Genomic DNA, 16,131 nt, shown 5'->3' with positions numbered 1-16,131 from the left:
CTTATCATTGTTATTACAATAACATCGGCCTCAGCCAGTACCAGATGGCATGCACGTACCCATCAGGTACTTGCTGAGGCCGATCACGTTTACTGCTACTTGTATGCTTGTAAGCTTCACAGCTTATCTATTTCAATCGACTCTTCGTTATCCAGACGACTATGATTTCGACTTTGGTAAGCATCGTGCATTTCTTATCTAGTCTCGCTAGAGTTACTAAACCGTCTTGAGGGCTTCGCCATAACAAAAAGTCAGCCCACCAGTTACCTATACAAGGTGTTTTTCCAGGAACCCATTATCATGTATATTTTGTTTAAAGTTCATCTTCCAGCAGATAAATGTATCTGAAGAGTTACATAATTCGAATGATGAACAGATTCTTTAGTACATTAAAGTGAATCGACCTGTGCGCTGGAACTGTTACCTCACCAGTCAGTTACAGTATGTAGGTTAAGTGAATTAAAACGGTAGAGATGCCTGGGCTGAAGAGAAGACAAGTACTATTAATGTGAAGTTGTTGGTACTAATTATGAGATGAACTGCTCTAAATCTCTTATTACAAAGAAGCGCAACCTGCTCATTCAGGATTTGGATTGCTCCTATCACTAAATATTAGCAAGAAACACACACAAACGTCATTTCGGTTACCTCAGTTGTTTCTTTGAGGGTCAGGACTCCTGAAGCCTTCAATATTGCGTTCCTTTTCCATCTCTCAATATGTGTTAAACGCGTGATAAACCACCAGGTCCAGGTGAGTTCCGATACAATATTCCACTCTGTATCTGTAGCGCTTAATGTAATAATTTATAAATCTGTGTCTCAAATCACATTCCAGAGTGGAAAGAAAATATGCCTGACGACCCAAGTAGTAAGTGGTATAGGCCTTCATACTTAGGTCACTGTTTGACTTTCACAGTTTGGCTTAGACATAATAAGTATTGTTCCATCCAAACTGAGTTAAGTTCGATTCAGTGAAGAAGCAAATACCTTAATGCTGTGTATATTATATTTCTATTTGTTTAACTGCGCAGAGTCATTCTTAAGGATATTAATAAGACTTCGCGAATAGGAATTCAGTATGACTGTTCAAGATAAAGATGCACTCCGTTTCTTGCATTCGAAGCAACCCAGGCTGGTGTTAGTCAAACAGAAACGAATATCTAGTAGGTTTACCTGAGTTGACCGTAGGTAGTTGTCACGCATTTTTACACAATCTTACGCGATCTCTGCGTCTTATCATTTTTCAGCCGATGAACCGACCAGTGAGCGCTTAAGCACCTAAAGTCATTCAAATTATATCACTTCACGTTGCGTTTCCTGTTTTTCCTCAACTTTTCCACCTGCCAGCACAAGCGCACACGCAAGCGCATAAAGCGTATATAAACCAAGACCCATTCCACTTCTATGTGCTTAAAGTTCCATGCGTCTTGTTTTAGCTATTCCGTTGGTTTAGTGGTAAAGAAGGTAGTTGAACTGAAAACATCCATTTGTCCACCGAACAACTGGAAATGTGAAATAGTTATTTCCTCCATCACTTTACAGTCTGTCTCTTTTTGTTTTAGGTGACGAAGAACAAGAAAAACGTGAGCAAATGTGTGGCACAATATCTGCTATTGTCACTTTAGCCTGAGAAATGTGTACGCAGTTGGTTTGGTGCCGAATTCTAGGTCAGTTCACACGTTCCTTCTCCAAGTTCACTGTCAGACCATGGGGGTCACCTGGTTCTCTTTGAAAGCCCCATTTCAGCCAATCACCATGTAGTCTACCAATCAGCGGTTAAAACACCTTCAACTCTATCCAACATTAACTGCGATTTTCGCTCCTTCCACATTAAATCGGTTAGCTATTCACGTTTTCATTCGAGAGTTATCAGCTAATATGCTCTCAAACATCGTCCCAACTGATAACATGTAATGTGTCGCACATATCAAATTATTCAAACGGGCCTGGTGAGTGTTGACGGTAGGGGTCCAGTTTTGAATAGTCTGCCATGAACTGTGCGCTTATCGTCCCTTACTATATGAGGTAGATTAACGGATCATGTATCCACTTCACTCTGTCTACTCTGCTTATCAAATATCTGCCTTAAAAAGGTTTCATTCTGTCAAACTTTTAGCTCGCATTTCCGACGAAGATTATTCAAGTAAGTCAAAAAGAATTTATTTATTCTCACTTTTACTATGTGTATCTCCATTGAATGGAGGGTTTTGTATCCATCCGAATCCAGCAGATTTTGTGGGTATACAACTGCTTGGTTTCTTTTTGCAATACAAATCAGGGGTCTGCTAGCATGCCAGTTAATTTGTCAAGAAAATTTCAACTGCGTTTCTTGCAGAAGGTGAAGCACTAGGGACAGTTCGTCGAAAATGACGTTATCTCGATGACTCTTTTTGTCTAGAAAATCTGAACTGTGCATGAGATTTAGCCACTCTTTAGGTTTTGTTTTGAAGTTGGTTCACTTTCAGCCGTTTCACATTTCGTTCTCTGATAATTTTCATCTCCAAATGATGTCTCTCCTAGCCGAATATCCAAGCGGGGATCTTCAAGGTAAGCGGGTTGTTTAGCTCAAATGACTGGTTGACGAAGAACAAAAAGCTCATCTTCCGAGGCTATATGTGATAAAATGAATTCAGTCGAATGAGTCAAGAACTAATTTGGAACTTAGCAGCATATAAAAGTCGTGACTCCACCAAAACTGCGTTGCTCCTACCCAGATATGCATCACGCTGTTGAGTGTGTTGTAAACAAGCAGAAACTGTTGATAGCTATACTAAGAAAGTAACAATCAAGACCTATCCTGCCAACCGGCCATGAAGCATTGGCTGATGCGGATACATCCATCGAATTTCACTAACTTCTTAAAGTACCGGGATATCACATAGCGTTATAGGTATAGTGAGGAACTGTGGATCATGTATGTGCCTCGTCTTCCGCTAACATCAGACGTCCGTGATTATATGATATCCTGCTCGAATACAACACTGATGAGCCCCGTTAACTTGTCACAACCCACACCGACCATAATAACGGGTGTGTAAGTGCCAGTCATTTAATCATGAATGTCTCTGCCGGTTTAGGGAGACCCCTATACGTGCGTCCGGATAGACGTGCACTTCACTCGAGGAGGCTGAGCATAAAAACCCTCTTACGAGAGTTACCTTGCTGGTTTTACTCAAAGCCAGTCATGTTCAGGTATGCACCAAAGGGTTAAGGTTGGGTACAACTAAAGCTAAGAAGGTTTGCATCCAAAGGGAAGCAACCCATTGGGGTTCGTTGTTTCAGACGTGGTCTTGAACTGGCAACCACATGAATACGACATTTGTGTCTTTTATCTGGCATTTAAATTTGAAAACTTCACCAGTTTTTAAACAACATTTCCTTCCACACAAGTGCGTAAAAGCTACACTCGAAAGGTCCCTAGCTCTAAAAAACCTGGCTAGATAATGATTAGTTATGTTGGTCATTGTCAAATAACTTCAATCCTTGATAGAACTCAGTCAATTACTCCCCAGATTATAATCCTTATATTTTTTAACGCCTTACAAAAACATGACTTGCTCTTGTACTTGGTGCATAAGTTAGTATAAGCTCACTTAGACAATGCTTACCATTCCTAATATACTACTTAATTTCTTACTTCTCTCGGCCGGCTAGATGGCTTGGTTTCAGTATCCAAGATTACGTAGCAAAATTACCTTATCAGAGCTTTATAGGGTTATACAATCCAGGACGAGAAGATACTTGATTGTATGGATGCACAAAATTTCCATTGTGTTTAATATTGCAATGCAGTATGCATATACACTTACTTGTTTCGAGACTATTTGTTTGGCTGTATAGTGCACAGAGGCATCTTGAATTTAAAGTTATTTCGTTTAGGTACATTTTGTTTTCTTAACTGAGCCATGCTTCATTAAGGTCAGTGTTGCATCCAATAATGCCGCAGAATATTTCGATTGTTGAGCTCTTTTATTTGGCTGTGAACAAGTACTGTGATTAATAAGGTGTAAGAATATTTGAATTTTGCCAAGCTATTATTCGAGATATGTGATTTGCACATCTTCCGAAACTATGTAATGCTTCATTGATGAGTGCACACCAAGCTCGTTGTCGTCTCTCTTCTAAGCAGAGTATCGTGACCGGTAGCTGGCCTGATATAATGCATAATGGGTTTTCGGATTCTCCACAAAAGGACTTTGTCGGCCTATTTATGTACCGTGTGCATATTTGCTTCTGCAGTCCAGGCTGATCTAGCAGGATTTTTTCAGTAGGACCTAATGCCGCACTACCGGGTCTATGTCAATAAAATCCGGATACATGTACATCCGAGTAGATAGACAATGCACATACAAACCGAACTCGCCGAGATGTGTACCCAAGCTTTCCGAATTGGATGTTCATTCAGGGACATTACCGATGACCTTACTAGTTCGCAAATTTCAGCAAATAAGCAAAATTGTTATCCATCTTGCGTTTCTACTCATTTGGTAATCTAAGTAAAAACGTCGAGGTTAATGTGTAATCGAACTGTTCACGCTCGCGTAGTTCGTTCTAATGTGGTTATTAGTGTTTACCGAGCAGTCAACAGCGCGGACAAAAATCACCTGGCTTGGTTTTATCGAGTTTCTTCAGCAATCACAGCATGAATATGTCGAAGATTTTGGATCCTTTGTTGTATATCATTTGCATACAGTATACAACTTTGTGAGTATACTCCAGTCGAATTCAAGAATTTCTATTTTTCTATGTCTAACTTAGTACTTCTTATCCTTATCCTGCTGTTTAATAAATGCCAGAATCACCAGGTGGACCTGACTTGCCAGGTGAGAATTAGGATGATATTCTTACTCTACGTTACCTGAGTAGTTGGTAGAGACTGGACTGGATGTAGGAAGCATTCTGAAACCCATAAATCGTCCCTAGCAAAAGCATTATTAGACAACTCGATGAATCAGCTTGTTTTGGATGCACACTACACAGCCCAGAAACAGCGTGGTGTCTAACGGAAATTAAGTTCACCCGGAAAAATATTGACCAGTCAACGTAGGTCCGTGTGTTCTGTCCAGTGCTGCACCTATGCTAGGCTTAGTTATCCAGACGGGAACACTAAATTGCTCATCCATGTCTTGAACAGACTAATTTCGTGTACACAGGTCAAGGCCATAAGGCAACAGTGTCTCAGACTGACACCCAAACAACCTTAGACTGCCCTGGAGTACTGACTTAGCTCAGAACGAAGGTATTGAACTAAAAACGTCGTTGCTGTTCATTTGATGTTTTGATTCCACCTGGTGTATTAGAATAATCCATAATTCAGGCATTGCATTGATTCTCTTTCACATCTAAGCGGAATGAAAACTTTAGGTTAAATGTGTGTGTGCTTCCATCCAGCTTACTCATGAAGTTTTTTTCTCAACCAGCCAGCTTGCCTTTTGTGCAACCTGGACAACTGGTGAACTTAGTGACTGCTGTCTCGCTTTTCCCCAAAGTGGAATTCGGGTTCATCTTCGTGGAGTTAGACTGAAACCCTACGTCAGCTGCGTGTATCAAAACGTTTACGCAGAGTTTCAAACTAATATCTCAAAAAACTATCCGCACAGATTCATTTCAAGGGCGATCAGCGCAGAATATGCATAAGCACAACCAATGTGCCGTTTAAGTATGCTGTCCAATACTTTGTGCAACTCTGGATACGGGTAGATTTCCGGTAAAACATCCACAGAGCCTGGTGGTAGATTGCAGGTCGAACCTTTCCAAACCATTGAATTAAAGCTTTGCTTAGGCTGGTTGGACGAATGCAAGTGACAATTGTCAGAACTCTGGATGCCTTAGGTTGAGATAAAACCGAATATCTTGAATTCAAGATTGTTTCCCACAATATTTCGCAAAAAACAATACAAAGCTCACGGTCGCCTACTTCGCCATCCAGATCATGCTAGAAGCAGATGTACAATGAAGTTTCTAGCCGATTTCCATGCACAGAACCACACTGATGTATGGGCTTCAGCGACCGTCATCAGTTTTCGAGTCGCTCATATCTGTCCTTCATGTGAGGACTACTCAAGTACACGAATAACTGAAATATTGAAACGCCCTGTAGCTTAGCCAGCTTGAATAAAATGGGACATGATATTCATGATTTTCATTTGAAGTGATGTTCCATTTGGCGGACATATGGGGTTATTTGTTCATCCGGTTTACTGGTCCACAAGTTTGGGTGAAACAATTTTTCCAGACACATTATTCTACTGGTGAGAATACTGCTTCATTGTCTTGTTTGCTTCTTCATCTTGAGAAGTTCATAAAATCAAGGAGTTAGTTAGAAAAAGTGCCCCGATTTAGGACACTCAAAAAACTAGAGATCGAGAGCGACCCAACTGTTAAAAAATCATGCCGGAGCAGGGGATGCGTTGAACTGTTGGTAGTCCCAAGTGGCTCAACTCACTACTTATCTGCATAGAAAAATGGTCAAAATGGCACGCTTTTCTTGAAGTTGAACTCTGTAGAAAAACATTCGTGCATTTCTTGTTGCTGCAAGCTGAACTTGTGAATGTAACTCCCTCCAATCCCTCAACCAACCAAGCGAGTAAAACGGTAACTTTTTCCGACTTCTACCGCTCTGTTGCGCTCAAGCATGTCGGTAACAGAGCATCACACCAGGGGAAAATATGCAAAGGCAATTTGCAATACTTTCGAGGTTCGCAACGATTTTGTAAGGGTGATGGTGTATTTTTACCAGTATGATAACTTGCTAAATTGTGGTTCACATACACACACACAAATACACACATACATAACAAACAACAACAATGCTAAACTAATTAGGTTCGTGTGAATGGATAACACATCCGCCAGATGATATGGCACAGCTAGGTACTTTTCTAAGCGATATGATTTGTCGGCTGAGAATACGAACGAGGAAGGTTATTTAAACTGGTTTATACTTGTACTTAAGCCATCTTCAAATGATGAACCGCCGTATATTTGGACGGCATTTGCGTTCTCCCTCACGGCGACGAGGTCCCTAGTCTAGATCTTGCTTAGACGTCACAAATTTCCTATTCTACTTCACTTCCTGAATAAGGTTAACTTCATCACCTAGGAATCTGTTGGATTACTTGCACGCTACTCACTAAACCTAAGTAACTAAATCGTGGAACGGCATCCTCATGAGTTTTTTGTACAGCTAACTCCCAATTATCGCTTTGGCCACTTTTACCTTGTTTTGGAATCATATGTGACTGGAAAATGGTGAACATTTCGAACAGAGTCTGTTCTGAAACTTCATGGCTGAAGAGCAATGTGCACTTGAACCTTCTTCAAAATATATTTATAAACAAAACTGTCCGGTGACAGTTTTGCGAATACAATGCATGCGGACATTTTCTTCTGATATTCGACAGTAACTTCTGCAATACGATTGGCCAAGGACTGTGAACCGTCTTTCATTTGAGCGATTCCAAATCCGTTTCATCCTGTGGTCTAGGCATGTGTGGCAAAAAATGTCTTCTCGCTCCATCCAGATATCGTATAAATTTCAGCTAATGAACCCGATGGTAAATTTTTAAGCTTTCAACAATGTTACGCATATTTCCGCCTTGCAGATTTATTCTTCTTATTTTTTCCGGGTGTGATAACTAGATTAAAAATGAAAATTTAAAAATCACAACATCCTGGTCGTATTTCACTCAAAGATGTTCAGCTTTTTGAGGTAAACAAAAATTCTGATGTCTGATACATCCACAATCTTTAATACCGGCAGATTATATTGAATCGAGCAGCCTCATGTATCAAAGTTCTCTCACTCCTTAGGTACAGCGCCACAACTATGGTTCTAAGAAACCCCTGCCGCTTCAATGGTGTCAGATAGATTTTCGAGTATAGATTAGTTTAAAGGGACAATTACTCATGAACTTCAAATGTAATGTCCGAAAAATGCCTTCACTTGTACACAAGACTTCCATTCTTTTTCAATCGCGGATTCAAACGAAACGTCTTCATAGCTAGCTAGCAGTAGGTCTGATTGTCGACTGTTCTTAAATTTCATTGAAACACGGAAGCCCGCTTTTTTCTGGATTCAAAGCGGTTATGGTAAATCAAACCTTAAGTTCACTGTGTCAGATGGTTAACATGGTTATATGCTAGTGCTCTAATGCACTTCCAGCTGCTCACCTACCTGGATGATCGAAATTATCCGAGTCAGGATTCGTGAGCCCTGCCTGGACCATCGTAAAAGAGACTGTCAAAGGATAGAAACTTTTGGGTTTGTTTGAATCCTCTGAGTCGAAGATTTTACCACACTCATTCAGCCAGTAACTTTTCCTTAAAATATCGGATTCCCTTCCAATTCAGAGAATTCCTGTACCATTATGTTGTGTTTACACTTTAACGTGCACTACTGGCTTCATAATTATTTATCTGCCCGTGCGTACATGCTTCCACGTTTGGCCTTTTGTCGATTGCGGTTTATGGTATCACTTAATCCGAAGAATCCAGTCAGTTTGTTGATGGAAAACAGAAGGATGTCGGATTAGAAAGTGATTTAATTCTACCAGTACTCTTGTGAAATATAGGAAGGCAAAACGGGATCGAAATGCTAGGTTGTTTAAGGGACTGAACTGCGACGGACGTTTATCCGGCACAGTCTGGCATCAGCACACAGCTTCGGCAAACAAAAATTACACTTTGAGGACTGATTTGGCGACCCTGGTTCAAACGGTTAAATGGGCCACAGGCCACCGAGGCTACAGGACATCGTGATGAGATTCATGCGATCCGCCAATTACTCAATAGTACCCACTTACATTCGAATTTCAAGGCCGATGGTGAATGAAAGAACAGCAAGTTTTTCTCTAAAGCCGTCCGAATGAACAGCGATAGCATTGATCAAACTTGATCGTTGCGATGATCCGACGAGCTACATTAGCTAGAACTTCTTTCCACAAGGTGAAATCATACCTGGAATGCCAAAGGGAAGCAGTCTGTTCAAGAGCAGCGAGATCCGGTAATACAAATAAACATGCCACAAGACGGTCTTGAGGTAGATTTGCGCTGTTATCTGCGATAGAAGTGTGAAGGAAGTGAGGTCTTTTCCTCGGGCAATCAGCATTTTCATACCTGTGGAAGCAGTGGTAGTGTAGTATTCCGAGAAAGGACGTGTTTTAAAAGGTTTACACCAAGGAAACACTTCGATCACCTAACGATTAACCGTGATCCCAGACGCATCACTTAATACGGCTAAAATACTTTTCAAATCAGAGTCTGGTGATGCTCAAAAGGCACCTGCTATGTGTAGCCGTATTAGGATTGAGAAATTAATGCCTTATTCCGTAAAACGAGTATCATTCGCGCACAGAACACAAGCTGCTTGGTAGCATTCAAAATCTTTGTCAATATTTTCCCGCAGGATAACCAGTTCACAACGTTTTTACCTGTACCAGTAGACTTTACAAATCAGAGCGAACCAGACGCTAAGAAGCTTAGGAATCTTAGGAATCATGGTGGCAGATCTGATGGGTTGAATGTGTCTGTAATCAGTTGTGAGATTCATCCACTGTGAGCCCACACTACTTGCGTCTTTGCGCATGCTGGACTACTTGCAGAACTCCTCCCTCCAATTTCACGATAAAACGAGTAGTGATTTTTTTCATATACTGATAATTTCATACCCACTTACCGATGTGGGTGAACTGGGCAATGCGGTTGTGACTGACCTTTAAAACCTAAACAATTCTTAGTATAGTCGTACATGTTGCCATATAGTATAGTATAGTATAGTATGGTACAATGTATAGTATAATGCATAGTCGTCCGATTCTAGGATAAGAATGGCTTATTTTCAAGGCATATAATGTAATCTACCATCCCAATGAATTAAAGACGTTATGTATGTGGTTTATGCGATTGACGATTGACAACAACTGAAGGGCGTGAACAGCTGAAGATATGGAAATGGGTGAGCAATCGTGAGGTAAAAAGTTAGAGTTGGAGTGCGACTTTCATGGTTTCATCTGATACCAATTCGGTGAAGCTGTATCCAAAAAGTTTTCTATTTTCAAAACTGTAGTCAACCAGCCTAAGGCAGATAAAAGGAGATATGTGATATCTGTTTATTTACAGAGCAAGTGCCACATGTTCCGCCTTGGGGTAAGTAAAAATATGGGAACAAGGTGTGGAACATAAAATGTTGAATTTTTTAGATTCCAATTTCTACTTGATAGGTGCACGTACAGTTGTGCCTCCAAATTCCTAAATTTAGTAGACCAAGCTTAGAAACTTAAAAGCCTTTTAGAAGGTCTCCCCGAAGCATTTTTTCATCTTATTCCTCTTCGATTCTACAAAGTGACCATAAATTCACTTCTTGGACCATAATTCCGCAACTACTTCCAAAACCTAAATTGACAATGTTAATGGGGCTGTTTTCTCCAAATCAACAAAGACCCACATACTTAAGTTATGAAATTAATATGTTATGTATTACTGTGTGTATTATGTTGTGTATTATGAATCTTTAGTAGGATTATTGAGGACAATACCTGGAGTGCCCATTCTCCCAAACTGTTCGAACAAACTGATTGTGTGGAATCGACTTTTTTGGGATGAAGACCAAATTTTGTTGTTGCGGGGATAATGCAACGATTACCGCCGAATGATAGCGTATACAGAGTGAGCAGTGTCACCCGCATTAAAATGAACCTTTAACATTTCCTAGTGTAGACCATTCTGCATGAAAAACAAACCATATTACTCGCCTTAGAGGTGAGATACCCACACAAGGTTTTAAGCACGATTTCCCAGTTTTTGAGTTGATGGGACTCTTTGCTGCTCGAGATCAATACGCCATGGCTGCGCATCTCAACTTCCACGTCACATGTGTCCTAGAAATACTCAAAACCTGGTCTTACCATGGCTCAATATTCCGTGATTCACAAGGTGTACGTAGATTAATAACTCTAGACGCCAGCTAGTTCAACCCCAAGAATTGACCGGCAAGTTTGCTAAACGTGAATAGTTCGTCAGTTCACTCGATATCAGCCTGTTCTCGAAACTTGGTGTTCGGTGTCTTAACGATCCGTCAGTTCAATAAGAAAATAACACGTCTGTTGAATACTGCACTTGGCTTTAAGAAGCGACACCGTTTTACTCACATATTCCGTTACTAAAACACTCTGTTAACATCCATCGTCCATCCTAACTGCTTTTCTGGCACATACATAGTCTTGGATCCAAATTGCCGGTAGTACAGGGCTGCAATAATGCGAATGCAAAATGCCTCCCAACTATGCGTGTGAATGTTGTGGACACTGAGCTACTCTGATGGGCGCAAATAAAATAGAACAGGGTGGTTTCCTTCTGGGCGTCAGTCATTTGAAATACACACCCCTGCTTATTAAATGAAATAGAATACAAATTCGATTTCCGGGCTGATGTCTTTTGTGTTGATTGACTTACTGACTGGCTGACTGATTGACTGACTGACTGACTGACTGACTGACTCACTCACTCACTCACTCACTCACTGGTTGACTCCTCCTTTTAGTTTTTATGTTTACCATCTGCTTTTATGTTCGGATACCCATGAGAGGTGCTTTATTGCCCAACTAATGTAATCGACGTTGAAATCCAAAAAGTTAATCTGTGGCTTTGTTGTAAAACCTTTATTTGCTGACCAACAAATTTTTGTTTATTACTAGTAAGCTTAAACTTTGATTCTCTACCTTAATTTTTTTCAGATGACTACGAGTTTGATTCTGGTAAGCCTAGTTATGTTGCTTTGGACACCCGATATTTTTACATCTTCCGGCAGTTTCTGCCTTAGTTGTATTAGCTACTTCACCTACCGGATACTGATAGGAGTAATGTGTATAGCCCCTTGTACACGCTATTTGAATTCTAATTTGGTGAAGACCATCAAATATGTCGAGGAATTCATGCGCACAGCCGTAATGTGATTGGCAAAACATAGTTGTATTCATTCGGCAAGGCGATCGTCGTGGTAGAGGAGCCCGACAACCTCAGTTGTTCCACTGAAATGGCCTGCTACTTTGGAAATTTTTAAATTTTCAGGTTTCATGATTTTTTTAGCACATCGCCGTTTCTGCCTACGATATCACCGAACTTTGTCTTAAAATAAGAGTAATATTGACTACTACTCATACTAATTCGTACAAGCAGACTTTAATGAAAGCGCGCAACAATGCTTCGTGTGGTATGTACGAATTCTGCCCCCGAATGTGCCACGCTGATGCAGAAATTGCATAAATTAATTGGTGGTTAGTAAATCAAAGCTTTCGTGGGATGCGCAACTTCTGTTGCATAACTTGGTTTAGATGGCTGGGTCACCCAAGAATTGTTGCTATCCTCTGAAAGAAATTCACATTCGACTGAATGTCGCCGCTTCAAAGGTTTCGGTGAGCTGGTATTTCCAGGGATGGAAACTATGACGGTCTGCAGTTGAGTAGTGGTGCGTGCAAATAAGATTAAATTTCATTCCAAGCAAATACTACAGGTTTTCTTGCTTTTCTCATAAACATTTTCAAATTGTGAATGCGACAAAATGTGCTGTAAATTAAACTGTGGATCCTGCTAAAACATTAGTTTTTCATTAAATTTCTACCCTCTAGCGTAATGTGTTCTCAGGAGGTGAAGTACTTAAGTGAAAATGCATTGCTCCAGTTTCCAGAGTTCTCACGGTTTAGGCAATAGTTTCCGCATTTTGAGATCTTTATTCTGCTTTAGCAAGCAAGTTTGTTCTCGCGAGAGATAAGTGAACATCCCATTTATGATGTCGAAGAATTTTCAGCAACCTTGCGAGTAGTATATTACATCTATTCACTCTTCTTTCTTTCCAAACTTCAGATCCAACACTTTTTCATCCAGGCACGTTAATAAATCTGCATTTTTCTCGTCGCATTTGTAGTTCAAATTTCCGAGCTTTATGGGTTTATGTGTATTATTAGAATAAGCTTAGTCAAAATTGCTATTCTTCATTAAACACAACCATCAAGGTTGAACGTTTTAGACAGACTGCGCTCAGTCGGTGCTCAGTGGGAAACGCGCTCCCATTTGCAGTGCGTAAAACACATTAATATGGCAGTATTAATGGCATAGTTCTTAAGCACCAGATTTCCGGCATGAACGGGCACGGTCAACTAGCATACGCGCGTGAGAACGGACGCATAAATCCGCAGCTACGACGCGAGCTGTCACTCATAGCATAGGAAGAAGACCGGAATTTTGGTGATGAGACTTTACTGCCTCAGGCATGGGCAATATACAACGGGAGCACCGTCAAATAAATATTCTGAATCAGCTTGGAAAACGACAAATGCGTCAGCGCATTCAAAGTTCAACTAGCCAGTGAGAGAGTTAAGTAGTCTTTTGGGAGTGTTCAAGCTGGTAGAAAATGGCACAAAAATCAAGATCAAAGTTTAAGGGAAAAATAAATTGTCAGTATGTTACCAATTGGTTTTTTGAGGGCACCAATTTCCCCAAAAATCAGCCTCTTTTTTAGAGCAATAAACATCAGTCATTTTTGATAACGAGATTTACGCACAAGTGAATAAAAAAACAATCGTTCGATTCAGTGTTATCCGTGTGGATGTGGGGTCAGTCTCACTGATGATCAACGGCTTTCGGTTGAACGGTTTAATCTTTAACTACTTCGAATAAACAAAGCTCTCAGTGGCTTTAGACACAGAATATCTCCCAAACAGGTTTGTTTACACTAACTCACCAATGAGCAAAGCCGAGGGACCTCACCACCAGAGTGGGTAATACAGCCACACAATGAGGCACAAGCTGTAGACGATTGCAACTAGAGATGAAACAGCTGTAGAGTGTTACTCGGATAAGCATGGATTGATTTCACTGGCAAGATGAAACCTCAAGTATAAATTCCTAAACTCTTTAGAATACCATCAATCTACCATTAATGCACCCAATTCTCACCAAATCTCGATTTCGTAAGTAGTAGAGCCGACCACTGTCAAGTCGAGTGAGATAAATTCACATTCTTGAAGAATTGGTAATGCTATATCCCACTCATGTACAAATCAGAACTGACGTTTACCAGCCACCTGAAGCCTAAACGTAACGATCCACTGCAATCCTCCAGAATGTGGTTTTGAATCCCTAGGTGGAATCTGAGATGTGTGCTGCTGATTATACCTAAAAAGAATGATGTCACCTTTTTATTGAGGAAACCGAAAAAACGTACGCGCTTATTTATCCTATGTGGCTGGGAGTTATCCATCCAAATAAAATCCTTCAACAAAGCTTTGGTCATTTTGCAGATGTTTTGGGGTTTGCTATGACCGATATGTTCTTCAAGAGCTTACGATTCTCGAAAAGCCTGGCGAGATTCCACAACATTCGTCTGGTGCACCCGCAGAGTGGAAGATGGGACAGTTTTTGACGAATAAAAATAACTCCGGAAAAAATCTTACACTGTCATCCAAATAAATCCTTCAACAAAGCTTTGGTCATTTTGCAGATGTTTTGGGGTTTGCTATGACCGATATGTTCTTCAAGAGCTTACGATTCTCGAAAAGCCTGGCGAGATTCCACAACATTCGTCTGGTGCACCCGCAGAGTGGAAGATGGGACAGTTTTTGACGAATAAAAATAACTCCGGAAAAAATCTTACACTGTGTTGCATGATGGGTAACGTCCAAGCCAGAATGATGAATTTCTTCACATATCTATCAATGCTAACTCTACTCTAACAGCTGCATACCTTCCTGATTCAATTTTTTGAGATCTATCAAGCCTGTGGTCTAGACATACTATGAACATGGTCACAGAATCGATCTTTATTCTGTCCATTCCAACACCTACCGAGGACTGAGACTGTGGGACATTAAGTGAACACGAACCCCAACACTTAATGATATTATCTGGAAAGACCATAATTCTTTCCAGACCTCACCTCAATATTAACTCCTTTTACAGAGTGGAAGGAAGTCATAGCGAAAGATTTTGGCAGTGAGTACTAAAGGCCTCTTGCTTTTCTGTCTGTTTATTTTGTGTGAATCGGAAAACTGTGCCCGGACAGTCAGTTCATCCAGGAATGTTTACTCGTACAAATATTACTTTTGATGAGGACCATTTTACTGCACCGAATGTTCTTACTAAAATAAACGGAGAACCCCAACAAGATCACTTTCGTGGGCATCTTTCTCGTAGCAGAACAGATAATGTATATTAGCAATAGGAGGTTTCTCAGTAAGGTTGATGGATAGATATTTTTCACTGCATTCTAACACCTTTATGTTTCACTGGGGCCGTAGCGTTCGTTACGTGTGCGTTAGGCACAAATACAGCTTCGTGGTGGAAATCGGATAAGTTACCAACATCCATTCGCTGAGCACCTATACACTTAAAAGAGGTCCCTGGTCATACTGCCTCTTCCAGCGTACCAACAGTGCATCATTATCGGGAAACAGATTATGCGAACTTCTTGGAGACAGTATGGTCTCTCTTACCTCTTTTGAATCAGGCCTGACAATGAGGAGGTTCAAACTGCAGCCTACTCATTTTTTCTGTATTGACAGTATGTGGTGACCATCCATGCGTTGACCCCAACCACAGTCGCTGCCGTTCGATGCTACTTGATTTGACAATGAGCGCTCCTCAACGGAAAAGCCAGGATAATGATCTTGAATACCCCAATGACTTTTTTCGGACACTTCCGACCGACATATTCAGCCAAGATCTTCCCCGCTCTGTTCAAACCTTAGAGTAAACCTTTCCTGGTTTATCAGTTTTCAGCTGAAAAACGAAGTGGTTCCATCCAACTCAGCAAAAAGTGGTTTACGTCTCCAAGAGGACGTCTGCAATGATCACGGTAACCACAGAGGTATAAAGCTGGCATCCTTTACATATGGAATCTTAGTGTCCCTATCCGCTCGCAATTAGTCGCCTCACGACGACACTAGAGTTGTGAGTAAAGCAGTCGAGAAGAGTTGGGTGGATCACATCTTTGAAATCCTTCGTGTCTTATAACGACTACAAACCTGTAGAAAACTGTACAACCGTGGGCATCGTGTTCTTTTGAAAGTTCGGTAATCAACGCCACCGTACTTTGTCGGGTGCAGTGCAATGGACCTTTCACTCCACCTGCTGACTGAA

The 16,131-nt window shown here is 40.8% G+C and overlaps 1 protein-coding gene across 1 annotated transcript in view; it reads left to right on the top strand.

Moving 5' to 3' along the window:
- Positions 1–1,913: 1,913 nt before the first annotated feature.
- T265_09748 (hypothetical protein) overlaps positions 1,914–16,131 on the top strand; it is a gene marked incomplete at both ends in the record, with an annotated part of 38,144 nt that continues 23,926 nt past the window's right edge. Inside the window, 2 exons of the mRNA XM_009175918.1 lie at positions 1,914–1,949; positions 11,733–11,753. Coding sequence (XP_009174182.1) covers positions 1,914–1,949; positions 11,733–11,753 — 57 coding nt within the window. The remainder of the gene's footprint in view (positions 1,950–11,732; positions 11,754–16,131) is intronic.

Source organism: Opisthorchis viverrini (assembly GCF_000715545.1).
Source record: "Opisthorchis viverrini unplaced genomic scaffold opera_v5_299, whole genome shotgun sequence".
NCBI classification, from domain to species: Eukaryota; Metazoa; Platyhelminthes; class Trematoda; order Opisthorchiida; family Opisthorchiidae; genus Opisthorchis; species Opisthorchis viverrini.
This window is presented reverse-complemented; position numbering and strand designations above follow the sequence as displayed.